Below are 15,121 nucleotides of genomic sequence, written 5' to 3'. Positions count from 1 at the left end.
TTTACTATCATTTCTCTAATTACGCGGTAAGACTACCGAGACACATGCCATCTGCGCTGGTCCAGTTTAATAAAATACCAACAGTTTTAAGCGCTGCTCTAATCTGTTTTTGAGTGTGTGGTTAATATACTTACATTAAGTCCAATTTTAGGAAGGTGGTAGAACCCTTTGTGGTTCGACTCCGGCGGCACCACCGCCACACCTATTTCTACCTAATAACAGCAGTGTTAGGCGCTGCTGTGTTCCGGTTTGAAGGGTGTGGTAAGGGAGACAGACTTTTCAGAGGCATTCCAGCTTAGTCCTCAGGGGTAGCGGCGCATCTGTGGCCGACCATAGGTGGGAATATCTAATCCTATCTGGGGTTGATTAAAGATGTCCATGGGCGGCAATAGCCACTTACCATCAGGTGGACTGTATGCTCGTCTGCTACTCCTATATTATAAAAAAAAAATGGTAGCCTACACGATTATGAGCAGTGATAGCCTAGAGGTTAAGAAACTTCTTTTGATCCTCCTCTTCTCGTTTCTTCTTCTTATTCTTGATCTCTTGAGCCTCTTGATCGAGGGGTCCGAGGTTCAAATTCCAGGCTCGTACCTCTGGCTCTCATTCCAGGCTCAAAATTATATGCGTATTAGAAATTAATTATCACTAGCTTTAACGGTGAAGGAAAACATCGTGAGGAAAATCTGTATATCTGAGAAATAAAAAATAAAAAAGGTTTCAAAGGTATGTGAAGTCTACCAACACTTGGTGGACTTAGTGCTTAGTGGACTATAGCCTAATCCTTCTCATTGTGAGAGGAGATCTGTGGGACCAGCAGTGGGACAGTAATCGGTTGATGACGATGAAGTCCAATTAAGTCCTTAGAGATAGAAACATACGTGATTTATCTCAATGAGAAATCTAATTCTACTTGAAGTTGGTTTCTCCTTGGTCAGTGATCAACTTATCAAGTGGATTTGCATGACCGTTAGTTCAATTTCAGCAAAAAATCTTCAAAAACGTGTTCTCTCTTTGCTTCTTTCCTACCTGATGCTGATATCTCGTGATCACAGTTATTCAAGTAAAATCAAATTAAATCAAATAACTTTATTGTGAAACACAGGTTTCAAACATAGGTATACTTTGCGTAATATTGTGACCTACTTACTTGCTTTAGATGTCTGCTATTTTCTTCGCATAAAAATATTGAAGCTTGTAGTATTTCTTGTCAATATTTACATGTTCCTACTAATTACTCTATTTAATAAACTTTACAAACAATGAGAACATTACATAGGAATTTCTTACAATGTTTTCCATTATTTCAAAGCATAACAATGTATTTCTAATATATATTTCAAATCAGCACATAATTTCGAAAAATTTGAGGATTTACTGTGTGAAATTTGTATAAAACCAGAGATTTATATTTGGTATTTGAAGCCCAGACTTCCATCCGAAAGTATTACTCCGATTAATTAAATAATTCAAATTTGTTGTTTGAGTAAAATTTTCTATTTCATAATTACCAAGGTATGCACCAAGTGCGCACATAGCATACAATGCCACATCCATTTTTACGACGTTTTGGATTCAGAAAAACTGTCGTTTATAAGGGTTCGTAAACGACTTGTTACTTCATCGCCCAGTCAAGCGGCGGTGTGTTAAGATCTAGAATTTAATTTTTGTGAAGCCCAGGCTCTTATAAGCCAGCGTTTAGTATTTTACCACAAAACTCGGGAAAAGTGTAAATATTTTTATTTAAAGTGAATTCCACAAATTTGATTAATAAATATATCAATTTGCACTAGTTTAGCGTGTTCAACTGTGGCCATAGCTCTCTCATTTCGAGAGGAGCAGAGAAGCATAGCTTCGTTTATGGAGAAGAAGCAAAATAAACTAAACACGTCTTTTCCGTAAATAAAGGCCATTTACCACAAGTACCCGATTAATATTTCTGACTGTTATATTTATAGTTATTGCAATCAAAGGCATTTAATATTACAACAGCCTCGGAAAAGTATGTCTCCCGTACCACATCATTTAAACTGGAACAGCAGCGCTTAAAATTGCTGTTATTAGGTAGAAATAGTAGCGGTGTTGCCGCCGTCGAACCACAGATGGTTCTATCGCCTTCAATAGTGTAATATTCTTTACTTCTTTTAGTTAAAAAATGGTGCTGACTCTCTACAAGTTCGACGCCAGTCCGCCTGCGCGAAGCATCTTCATGGTGCTGAGTACCCTGGATGTGCCCGAGATTAACTTTGTTGATGTCAACCTGATACTTAGTGAGCATCTTGCTGAGGATTTTGTGAAGGTAATGCCTTGCCTTAAACATCCTGTATAGAATGTAAAGGATCTTAATTTTTTATAGTTTACAGGTAGAAAAGGAGAGACTTAATGGTAAGTGACTACCGCCAAGAACATCTGTAAACAGTTTTTTTTTTATATTATAGGAGTAGCAGACGAGCATGCAGTCCACCTGATGGTAAGTGGCTACTGTCGCCCATGGACATCTGTAATCAACCCCAGATAGGATTAGATATTCTTACCTGAGGTCAGCTACAGATGCGCTGCTACCCCTGAGGACTAAGCTGGAACGCCTCGGAAAAGTCTGTCTCCCTTACCACACCCTTCAAACCGGAAAACAGCAGCGCCTAACACTGTTGTTATTAGGTAGAAATAGGTGTGGCGGTGGTGCCGCCGGAGTCGAACCACAAAGGGTTCTACCACCTTCACTAACTTACTGTAAACAGTTGCATAGAGAACAGGTGTTCTACCAGAATCCGATCACAACTGCGTTGCTTTTGAAGACTAGCATGGTTGTCTCATATGTAAGTCAGTTGCCATCCACTATTTTCCTCCGCATCGCAAAAATTGCTTCACGACAGATAAATGTGTAGTGGTGGTACCCGCACTCTTACCATACTTGTTCTATCATGAATTAAACTTCGGAACTTCACAATACACAATCAGGAGTTGCATGGGCGAAAATTATGCGTGCATCCATGTTATGAAAGGCATGAGTATTTTAAGCTAGGGATGGCGATTTGAGATTGATCGAAGAATCGATCTTTTGTTTGGTCCTGATGACCTTTTTTTTCTTTTTCGCTATCTTCGCCCTTTTTTAGCTAAAAAGATCGAAGATTGACTTTAGGATAATCGATTCTTTCTCGATTTTTTTGTGAATCGATTTATTGCACTTCGATTCGAATCGATTCAAGAATCGTCATTTTTCAGAACCCCCTACATAACATACTGGAATAAAAGATACCTACTTCCAGAATGACATGAACACTACTCTGCAGTAATTAAAATAATTTACGCACGACCTTGTTTGTACTCTAGTAATGTAAATTAATCGTGAGAAAAGTATTAACAAAACATAATACACGCTTTAAAAATTAATTGCAAAATAATGTGCAAGTAGTAATTATGGAAGGCATTCTTAGATTGATTAATCGAAGAATCTTTTAGACCATAAAATGGAATAATTTAATTGATCTCCAGAAATAGATCCATTCAGTGACACGATCTTTGGTCCTAGAAAATCAAAAGACGATCTTCTTAAAGTTGATTGAACATTAACAAATGTGATATAGACTTTTTTTGCTGACGGATACGTTTTCAGTGCTTGTTTGGGCCTGGTGATTTTTTTCGCTCTCTACCCCCTTTTTAGCTAAAAAGATTGAAGATCGATTTTTGGAGAGTCGATTCTTGGCGCCTCGTTTGTTTTGTAAATCGATTTATCAATCTTCGATTCGAATCGATTCGCAAATCGATCTTTTTCGGAAAGATACGCCATTCCTAGTAGTAACCTGTTTGGGCATCGAATTAGTTATTGTTTTTGTAGTCCATCGAACTAGTTTTAAATTAACGAAGCATTTTTTTTGTTTTGTAAGAACAGTTCTCAACAGTGAAATTATTGATGCTGATAATATCATTGGAATTAAACAAGGATATGATCAATGAATAAAGTTAAGACGTCAGGCACGGTTCACTGACCTTGGCCTTTCATCACTGCTGTCATTCGAAGGGCACTTTCAGCTAATTATTATGACAGGACAGTAGTATTTAAATTTTGTCAAAATTTTTATTTGCGGTTTGAAAGTATCCGTTGGTTTCTGTAACTCTCTATTTCAATCACATTGTAGCTATCTGGCGGTGAACGTATGTGGTCATCGTCCAGCCGTAACAAGATGTCTGTGCTTAACAATAAAATATAATAGAATTAGCCAAGTGCGTGTCGGGCTCGTACTCACAGGATTCCGTGTCTTCATTCAAGTTTTCGTAGATTTTTTTATAATACAAACTGTAAATATTTAAAGTGTCTTATCTATTAGAGTTCGAGACATAGAACCCAGTGACAGGTGGACGGACAACTGAAGCACAGTAATAGGGTTTTATTCTTTGGGCACGAAACCCTGTGTTGCCGTCAGTGATCAATAGCAGGACTATTCGTAGACCCTTGTGTATGCTGTCCATAAGTACGAATATGGTAAAACAAGCATAAAAGTAGCTACCACACACTCTAACGACCGTCAGCACAGCTGTGGCGAGCAAGACGAGCATACTTTATCGTTTATTTGCGCTTTACTCAGATTCCACGTATTTTCCACGTATCAAGAGCTTGTAAATTATCTTCCGTGGAATCAATTTGTAGTTTGGCTAGAAATGATTTAGGGTTTGCTAACAGTTTCTGAAGCGCTTAATCTGCTTTAATTTAAAATCAGCCCCATGTATAGTTATAAAACTATACATGGGGCTAATAATAAAAAAATATTATTAAAAAAATGTGAGCCGTCACGGGACGCCTGGCAGATGTGAAACATCGACATTATTTTGTAAAAGTAATATGCAGAAAAGAACATATTGTGATAGGAACTAAATATGTCATAATGGTAAAATAAAATATTACGATTTTTTTCCAGATAACGATGACTATTTATTGAATAAACATTTATTTTCATTAAATACAAAAATTTACGAATTTATTTCAAATCGTGACTTACGTGTACTTAATTCGTTTAATCGTATCGTAGTCGTAAGTCTATATGCAGTAGTGTGTACACCGTACACACTACTGCATATAGACTGTATATATATACCATCGTATAGCGTGGCATGCGTCGCCACGCCAGAAATCGGTTTTACGTGCGGCTATAGATGTTTCACATCAAAAAAAATGAAAAAAATAGTAGTATAATAAAATAGTATTATAAAAAAGAAGTTAATAGGAACAAAAATGTCTCCTCATAATCAGTTGCCTCGGTCGCTCGTGTACATTTATAAACAACACAAGATAGAATCAGAGTCCAGTCTAGAAGACTAAGTTAGAATGTTTCGTATTAGTGGAGATATTCACCTCAACCATCGATCCAAAAAAACAGCGCTAGACATGGTTGATATTAAACATTATTAAGTAAGTTAATTAAGGTCATTAAGCAGGGTAGAGAGGAGGGAACCAGACCTCGCGGACGATCACCCACGCGATGGACATATCAAGTAAAATCAGCTGTAGGTGGCCCTGTACACGAGTGCTCTAGATTGGCCACCAATAGAGAGAAATGGCGAAATGTCGTGAGGCGAGTCACATCAGCCCCCACACGCTAAGAAGAAGACGCTAAGAGCAAAACGACTAAGAAGAAGAATTAAGGTCATATATTGGAGTTGAAATGCGAATGATGGTGTCACATAACTCTTCCTTTTGAAGGTTTCGTACTTCCGTAGTTTCGACTAACACAGCTTATGCCTAGATACATTTCCCCTGGATGAAATCCTTCACTTCGTTCGACCTTTACAGTATTATACTACAATATAGTTCAAGTCCTTGAATCATAACGCCAAAGCCGCTAGCATTACAGTAATTTGTAGATAATAATAACAATAAGAAAATAATGTTGCTATGAAAAAGAAAACAAACTACAAATACATAACATTTTTTTCTACATGGGGCAATAGGAAGCGGCTCAGCTTTAACTAAAGCGGGATAGAGATCTCCCGCCCAGCGCTGTTTTTCTGTCGCACCATATTCCCAAAGGTTTTATTCGGGAGTTAAAAGTAAGCGGTCCCCGTTTACCGAGAGATTAATTACAATAACCTCAAATCTGCAAAAAGAAACAAAGAAACATAATAATAACAACAATTAATTTACCAACAATTTTGGGTGTGTGTGTTTGTATGTGTGTGTGTGTGTAAATATAAAGTATTGCTTACTTATTAGTGCCGAAGAACTCTTTTTGGCTCAAGGATTTATGGTGAGATATGGTCGAGAAAATCAAGTAAGGTTATGCATAATTATGTTTGTTTGGTTACAGTTAAGTTATTTTTTCAGATCAATCCACAGCACACCATACCTACTCTCGTGGATGATGAATTCGTTCTTTGGGATAGGTAAGTTTGACATACTGAATATAAAAACACGCATTCTACACTCACAGCCCCACACTAGGATTCGCTGTGTCGTGGGTGCCATGGACACACACAAAGACGAATACAGAAACACCCAGACCCAGGACAGATATCTAAATTCATCATTCAGATATCAAAACTTATATAAATAAAAAATAAATTTTATATAAAAAAATCTCACAATGTTAGTTACCGTACTACTCCGAAACGGCTTTACCGATTATCACCAAATTTTATATGCATGAATGCACAATTCAGTATGAATGCACATATTCAGTAGGTCTGAGAATCGGTCACTATCTATTTTTCATACCCCTTAAGTGATAAGGGTTGTTCACCCTTAACATTTTTTTTATTTATATGGCAACACAACGTTTACCGGGTTAGCTAGTAGTCGATAAAGTTAGCGTGATGATAATGTAAATCTAACAAATTTTGGATTATTTGTCACACTGTACATAGAAATAACCAATACGTCATCTAATTATTTCAGCCATGCCATCGCACTTTATTTAATTGAAAAGTATGGAGATATAAGCAATCATCCTCTTTATCCATCTGATCTGAAAACAAGGGCAACAATAAATCAAAGGTGTCATTTCGACACTGGAGTCTTATTTGTAGCGCTTCGCCGGGCTGTTGTAAGTTTTTTTTATTTATCTTTATTATATCTAAAGAAATGAGCTCTAATGGTGCAAATTACAATAGATAGTATAAAACTCAAGAAATTAGTTTCGACAGTGTAGAATAGTTCGTTTTCAAGCCAGCTACTTTGAAATTGGAGTAGAAAACCATCGTGAACTGTTTCTTTTATTTTTTACTGAATGCAATAGGTATGTTTTAAATATGTACGTGTGGATTTATGTCACTTACATACTACGCGTATCATCAAGCGTTCCAATATTTTTCGAAATGGATAATTTTGATTTGGTCTCAGACTTTTCTGCCATTCATCTTTTACAATACTTTAGTTACTACCAAGTACTTTAAAATAAACTTTTCGTCATTTCCCATTTTCAGAGGCCGTTATTATTTTATGGAGCTACGTCCTTCACCCAAAAAATGTTTGATGACATCAGATTTGGGTACAGCCTCATGGAGAAGTTCCTCACATCTCCCTGGCTGGCTGGCGACCAGTTCACGCTCGCTGATGTCTGCTGTGTGACTTCCATCAGCTCTTTGAATGCGATCCTGCCTATTGATCCTGATGCGTAAGTATGATCTTCGATTGTTCGAATATAAGCCTAAGTATGGTTGGTCTTCGGCTCGAACATCAGCCAAAAGTAAGATTGGCAAAATTGTCATTTATACAGTAAAGGAAAAAATCGTGAAGAAACTTCCACACTCTTGGCCAGTGCGGTGGACTATGATCTAAGCCCCTTTGAGCAACTTTGAGAGAAGATCTATGCAAAACAATAAGATGAAAATGGATTTATATCAGTCAAATAAGATACTGACAAATAGATATATTCGTTATAAATAATTATAAGTAAAATAAGCTATATGCGTCAAGACAGATCATGTGTAAATATAGGTAAAAACCTGAAAGTAATATAGTTTCAGAATGTTTATCTACGTGAAATATGCGTTCCAGTTTTTTGGTTTTGTCACACATAAAAAAATATACATATCGTCAATATTTATGTCATCGAACACGCCAACATCGTGTTAAATAGCGCGTGAGAATGTGAGACATGACAGAAATGTATAAGTATGTATGTATATCAGAAATGTATCAATATCTGGTGCGTATTGGGAAAATGAAGTGGAACAAAATGTATGTGCAAATGACTTGTTTGTGATTTCTGGAAGTATATTAAGAACTTTGAAAATGTCAGCTATATAAAAACAATTGAGTAATGTTCTATAGGTTTTATAGTAACTGAGAGATAAATGCAATTTCTAGTACGTACCTACCTAGCAATATGTATTAGATTATTTTCAGTTTATCCTACAATTTAATTTTAACCATCAGTTCTTATATTTTATCATAGGTATTTTGTGGATGTCCCTGTAGTTCCGGGACCAGAATAGGGCTACGGTATCCTCTGCCTGTCGTAAGAGGCGACTAAAAGGGGGCTTTCGGGGTTGGCGGCTGCAAGAATGGGAGCTCCAACCGCCGCTACCGAACCCGGGAAGAATGATGGTATGTGTGACCTCATACCGTCGTGCGCTCCACAAGGAGTGGCGAGCTTCTTAATCATCTGGGCGGAGATCGACGGGGCAACGCGCTTAGAGGACTCCGGTTGCGTTCCTTTGGAGATCCCGGAGTTCTCTACGCAGTGCTGAGGACGGTCACCGGGGGGTTTTAGTGCGGTAAAAGTCCCACATAACCCGTCGTCGCTCCCACGGCGTCGGGTACCTTTTGAAGGTTTCCCCCTCGTCAACAAAAAAAAGGTTTTTTGTGGAATTTAGCCATAGTCACAATTGCCTATGCCTTTAAAATGTTTACATTAAATACTAACTCTCTTACTGATCGTATCTCTTGAAATAAATTCATTACGCGTTTTTTAACGTCTACAAGGTGAGAGATAAGTCAGGGTCGACAACACGTTTAATTATTCAATTGATTATCATCTGTATAATTAACGAACGAAAGAAGAAAATTTTTAATTACAAAATAATTATGTTGCATCATGACAATTATTTTTATTCCAGGTACCCAAGACTGACGTCATGGCTAGAACGTTGCTCAGAACTGGAAATCTACAAAAAAGGGAACGAGGCTGGGTTAAAGCTATTTGCAAGTGCAATAAACAGCAAGTTGGCCTAGAATACCTGTTTGCCTACGACTTGGCAACCTTATTTATATACCGCGTCCACACACTTGGCGTTTGCCGCAAACTCCAAGCCTCTACAAACGTTTGGCTGGACTTTTGGTCCAGCCAAACCAGCCAATAGTAAGATCCCTTCAAAGTTTCAGTTGTTGGGCAGGAATAGGAATGGCGGTGGTGCCGCCGGAGTATTCGCACTCAGGTTCTACTACCTTTATACCTACTACTTCATTGAACGAGTTTTCATTAAGTAACGGGAAGCACCTGTTTTCAATAGTTAATTAGAGAATACATCAGAAGTTTCCATCAGCACAGAATGGCACAGATATAGGTATTATGTTGAGTACTGGACTCACCTAAAAGGCGGTTTTACCATTGTCTTCATGTTTGAAAATTATGTAGTATGTGTTATAATTATGTAATAAATTATTTGTTTTCTTTCTTATTATTTTGTTATAACTCTATGTAAACAACGTCATCTTTTGAGAAAAATGGAAATAAAATCATAAGAATTAAATATAACCTATCGTCACATAACATTTATTTCTACGGACAATGTTCACATCATTAGCAATAATCTCATGATCAAACGAAATAAGAATCTTCTTATGCAGGCGTTTTAAAAAATGCAGTGTTCTAAAATAATTATGGACGAAATTCTAATAATGGTTACATTCAGGACACCAAAATATAATCATCAGTTTCTTTCCATTGTCTTTAGTCTATGTACATATATAGATATCTGTTACACATATTACAGATATGTGCCACAGGATACAAAACTACATACATACACCATTTCCTTTAACCCGTTACTATCAACTTAAAAGTTAAGTCCGATACGTTAGTTCTGGCTACAGTAGAGTCATTGGTGTTGATTAGATTAGAGGAATGCTTACAAAGAAGTATTAGTTCTGAATTATGACGACCGCAAGCAAAAGGCATCAGTAAATTAATTAATCCTGCCTTCCTCTTTCTTTTCTATCTTTGTCCCGTTAACAAAAAGCGTCTGTTTGTGTTGCAAGAAAAGCTATCCTTGCATTATTGCAACAGAGCAGCTGAGATTTTAATTAAGTTTTACAGAAAAAATTCTTGAATACTTTTTATTCGGTGGAGTTTGGAGGGAAATGCTTTTTTTTAATAATATAGGAGTAGCAGACGAGCATGCAGTGAACCTGATGGTAAGTGATTACTGTCGCCCATGGTCATCTGTAATCAACCCAGATTGGATTAGATAATTCCTACCTGAGGTCGGCCACAAATGCGCCGCTACTCCTGAGGACTGAGCTGGAACGCCTCAGAAAAGTTCGCCTCCCTTACAACACCCTTCAAACCAGAACACAGCACCGTTTAACACTGCTAAACAAATATCAAAACAGTCATATTTGTCAAAACGCAAAATATCATGGTAAGGGTACCTGGTAACGTGACTGTATTCTTAGTACGCTGTGTCTAGGGTTATCACCTTTTTTGAATAAAAATAATACTTCTAAAGAAACAAAGCAAAGATTTATCTTACATTTCCCTGCAGACCTGATTTTTTAATGCGAAACTAATTGTTTTATAATACATTGTAAAATGGACTAAAATTAAGTACGATACTACGCATATTTTTTATCTATGCTAATATTATAAAGAGGAAAACTTTGTTTGTTTGTTTGATTGTAATGAATAGGCTCAAAAACTACTGGACCGATTTTAAAAATTCTTTCACCATTCGAAATCTACATTATCCACGAGTAATATAGGCTATATTTTATATGAAATATATTTGATAAATAGATTTTGAGGCGGTACGAAGTTTGCCGGGTCAGCTAGTCGTTAATAAAAGTCGTATGTCTTTTGAAAAGAATATCTACCTTTTTGTTTAATTATCTACTACAGACAATAGTATAACAAAATTACTAAGATAATTACTAGTTTAATAATAGTGTGGGGTACCTAACCCTAGATAGGTTACATGTTACTAATTAATTACAAGAACACATATAATATTATAGTCATAGCACCACTTCTGCATTGGTCAAAATCACGGATGATCTAAGACGGGCCATGGATAACAGAATGGTGACAGTAATGGTGCTAATTGACTTTTCAAACGCTTTTAACACAGTCGACCACGATAGCCTAGCCTAAAAGCAGTGATAGCCTAGTGGTTAAGAAACGCGACCTCTCGATCGAGGGGTCCGAGGTTCAAATCCCAGGCACGCACCTCTGATTTTCAAATTTATGTGCGTATTAGAAATTAATTATCACTTGCTTAAACGGTGAAGGAAAACATCGTGAGGAAACCTGAATACCTGAAGATTTATAAAAAAAAAAAAAAAATCTTAAAGGTATGTGAAGTCTACCAATACGCACTTGGCCAGCGCGGTGGACTATGGCCTAATCCATCTCATTCTGAGAGGAGACCCGTGCCCAGCAGTGGGACAGTAATGGGTTGATGATGACGACCACGATATCCTCATTTCCATCCTTTCTCACTTAAGTTTCGCCCCATGTACCCTTAAGTGGTTTGCATCATATCTTCGCGACCGCCAGCAGGCAGTTCGTCTAGAGAGTAAGAGCTCTAAGTGGGCTGACCTTGCTGCTGGGGTTCCGCAAGGCGGTATACTTTCTCCTTTGTTATTTTCGTTATTTATTGACTCCATCACTACACTTATAAACTGTTCGTATCATCTGTATGCTGACGATTTACAATTATATGTGCAGACAAATATCGGTGAAGTTGATAAAGCTATTCACACTATCAATAATAACTTACAGGCTGTGAAAGATTGGTCTAGTCAGTATGGCGTTTCTGTCAAACCTTTAAAGTGTCAGGCCATTGTAGTAGGTAGTTGGAGACTGCTGTCTAAAGTCCACTTTGCGAACTTACCCGCTATTACATACAACAATACCACCATTCCTCTTTGCAATTCTGTGAAAAACCTTGGGCTTATCATTGACAGCAGTTTGAGCTGGCGTGTACAAGTCACCGAGCTGAGCCGTAAGGTAAATGCCACTCTACAATCCCTATATCGGCTTAAAAAATTTCTGCCGCACAAAACTAAAGTCGCGCTAATTCACAGTCTCGTACTGCCTATTATCGATTACGCAGATGTGTGTTATCCAGACCTGACGGACGAACTTCTTGATAAGCTAGAGCGCCTTCTTAATAATTGCATCCGATTTATTTTCAAACTACGTAAATATGATCATATCTCTAAATATAGACGTCAGCTTAAATGGCTAACTATTCGTCAAAGGCGTAATTCTAGAATTCTTCTGGTTCTGTATTCTATTTTACATGATCCAGCTTCTCCGCCGTATCTAAAGGAAAATTTTCAGTTTCACTGCTCGTCTCACGACAGCGGACTACGTTCGTCTAGAATTCTCAAATTCAATATTCCACCGCATAATAGTGGTTTTTTCCAGTATTCCTTCACAGTACAGGCAATACTACTTTGGAACGCCCTGCTCGAAAACATCAGAAAAACCACTCGTAGGAACACCTTCAAGAGAATGGTTCGGGAGCATTACCTTCGCATGTCCTCCATTACTTGAGTCTTCCAATTTTCCTTAACTCACTGCGTTGTATATATTATATTTGTATTATATATTTATATATTATTTATATTTATTATTATTATACGTAGATATTGTATGTTTTTTTTTCTCTTACAGTTGTATTTCTTGTTTATGCCTACCACATGTTATCGCCATCACCCAGGGTCGACTGGCAGAGAATGCCATTAGGCATTAAGTTTACCCTTTGTAACCCTTAGTTTGTACAAAAATAAATAAATAATAAATAAATAAATATTATTTTCTTTCTAATATTCCCAGTAAAATGTTAGTTCTGAATAATGACCTCAAGCAAAAGCATCAGTAAATTAATTAATCCCGCCTTTCTTTTCTTATCTTTTCTATCCTTTCCTATCTTTTTTCCGTTAACAAGCGTCTGTTTGTGTTGCAAGAAAAGCTATCTTTGCATTACTATAACGGAGCAGTTGAGATTTAATTAAGTTTTACAGAAAAACTAGGAAGTTTTCTTAGTTTAGTTTTTCTGAGAGCCAGGAAGTAAACTTACAAATAATAAATTTTTGCACCCTACAATTTTAATAAAGCATCGCTTAACGCTGTTGTTATAAAGTAGAAATAGGTGTAGCGGTGGTATTTTTCTACTCGATTTTAAACATGCCCTATGGAGCAAACTTTTTACAAATAATAAATTTAAATTCATTAAAATAACTGTGTTTAAAGTAATTTGAATGATTGCGTTGCTGCACTTAAGGACTAAGTTGGCACGCGTCGAACGAGTGTCTCCTTTACCCCTTGAAACCAAAACACATGACACTGCTGTTTGCAGTGTCATGTGTTTTGGTGCTGCTGCACTGCTGCTGCTGCACAAAACCACGTGGGGGAGCGGTTACCATACCAGTGTCCAGTGTACAGTACCAGGGCAGACAGAAATCTGAATGATGAATTTAGATTCATGTTTCTGGGTCTGGGTGTTTGTGTATTTGTCTATGTGTATTTCCATGGTACCCATGATACAAGGAATCCTAGTGTGGGGCCGTAAGAGTAGAAAGTTTTTTTAAAACAAAAGTTTCTACCACCTTTAAACGTGCCCTACGACACAAACATCACATATAATTACATAAGCTAAAACAACATACATAAAATAACAACAATATCTAAGATCATACACACATTCTTCACGATGAGATTAGATAAATTACTACCAGATACACATCAATTTGGAGAATTTCCGCAATTCACGCTTGACTAATTCATGGATTGTCGTACACTCGCTGGCTACGTGTAACATGCAAATGACCTAATTTGCACTGAGGGTATCTTACACTGGGCTCAAGCGTAACATGCTTAAATGTTACCCTATATCTAACTTAGATTAGATTGAATTTATACGATTGCGTTGCTACCTTTAAGAATTAATTTTGAATGTCTCGGATAGGTATGTTTTCTTTGCCACACCCTTCAAACCAAAATAGTAACGCTAAAATGGGCAAAATATGTGTGGCGATGGTGCTGCCAGCGTTAAACCAGAATTTTCTACCACCTTTAAACATACGTTGTAAAAATCACATACAATAACAAAAGCTAATACAACATACACATTCTTCACGATCAGATTAGATAAATTAGTATAGTCTGCGCCAAACTTCTAGTCCGCTCTGAAGTTGTTGCGAGCAGGTGTAGTCATACAATTTGCTATGGCGACGCGATTCATTTCTATATTCAGAGCGGACTAACAGTTTTACGCGGACTATACCAGATACACATCAATTTGGAGCATTTCCGCAATACACGCTTGACTAATTCATGGATTGTCGTACACTCGCTGGCTACGTGTAACATGCAAATGACCTAATTTGCACTGAGGGTATCTTAAACTGGGCTCAAGCGTAACAAGCTTAAATGTTATCCTATATCTAACTTAGATTAGATTGAATTTATAAGTGCCTGAAATTTAAATTAAGTTTACTGGCTATTTTGGAACTTGGTATTTGGTCTTCAACTATTAATAGAATGGGAATGGTAAAGATCTCTAGAAAAATAGGTTGACACCATTCAAAAATCTGAAAGGTTTTAGAAGATGGTAGAAATATTTTTAATATTCAGTGGCACTATCATTTCATCATGGTAAAAGTTAGTAAAAAGCTGCTGTGTTCAGTTTTGAAGGTATGGTAACAACTGAAGGTTCCCTTGTGGTTCGACTCCGGCGACACAACCATCACACATATTTCTGCCTAATAACAGCGGTGTTAAACGCTGCTATGTTCTGGTTTGAAGGATGTAGTAAGGGAGACATACCCGAGACATTTCACCTTCATCCTCAGAGGAAACGGCGCATCTGTGAGCGACCTCAAGTAGGACTCTAATCTTATCTAGGGTTGATTACAGATGTCCTTAGGCGGCAGTAACCATTTACGATCAGGTGGTCTGCA

General features: G+C 37.2%; 1 protein-coding gene across 1 annotated transcript; it reads left to right on the top strand.

The window, feature by feature from the left end:
- The first annotated feature begins 1,624 nt into the window (after positions 1-1,624).
- LOC140745340 (glutathione S-transferase 1-like) lies at positions 1,625-9,612 on the top strand. Its single transcript, XM_073077128.1, has 6 exons — positions 1,625-1,729; positions 2,149-2,299; positions 6,317-6,375; positions 6,887-7,034; positions 7,414-7,604; positions 9,052-9,612. Exons 2-6 carry the CDS (start codon positions 2,156-2,158, stop codon positions 9,164-9,166), a joined length of 657 nt encoding a protein of 218 aa, XP_072933229.1. The 5' UTR covers positions 1,625-1,729; positions 2,149-2,155; the 3' UTR covers positions 9,167-9,612.
- Positions 9,613-15,121: the final 5,509 nt, after the last annotated feature.

The sequence above is a fragment of the Epargyreus clarus genome, unplaced genomic scaffold, assembly GCF_041222505.1.
Source record: "Epargyreus clarus isolate Ecla_fem2 unplaced genomic scaffold, WU_Ecla_fem_2.2 ptg000010l, whole genome shotgun sequence".
In the NCBI taxonomy this organism is placed as follows: Eukaryota; Metazoa; Arthropoda; class Insecta; order Lepidoptera; family Hesperiidae; genus Epargyreus; species Epargyreus clarus.
Note: the sequence above shows the minus strand (reverse complement) of the source record. Positions and strands in the feature narration are given on the sequence as shown.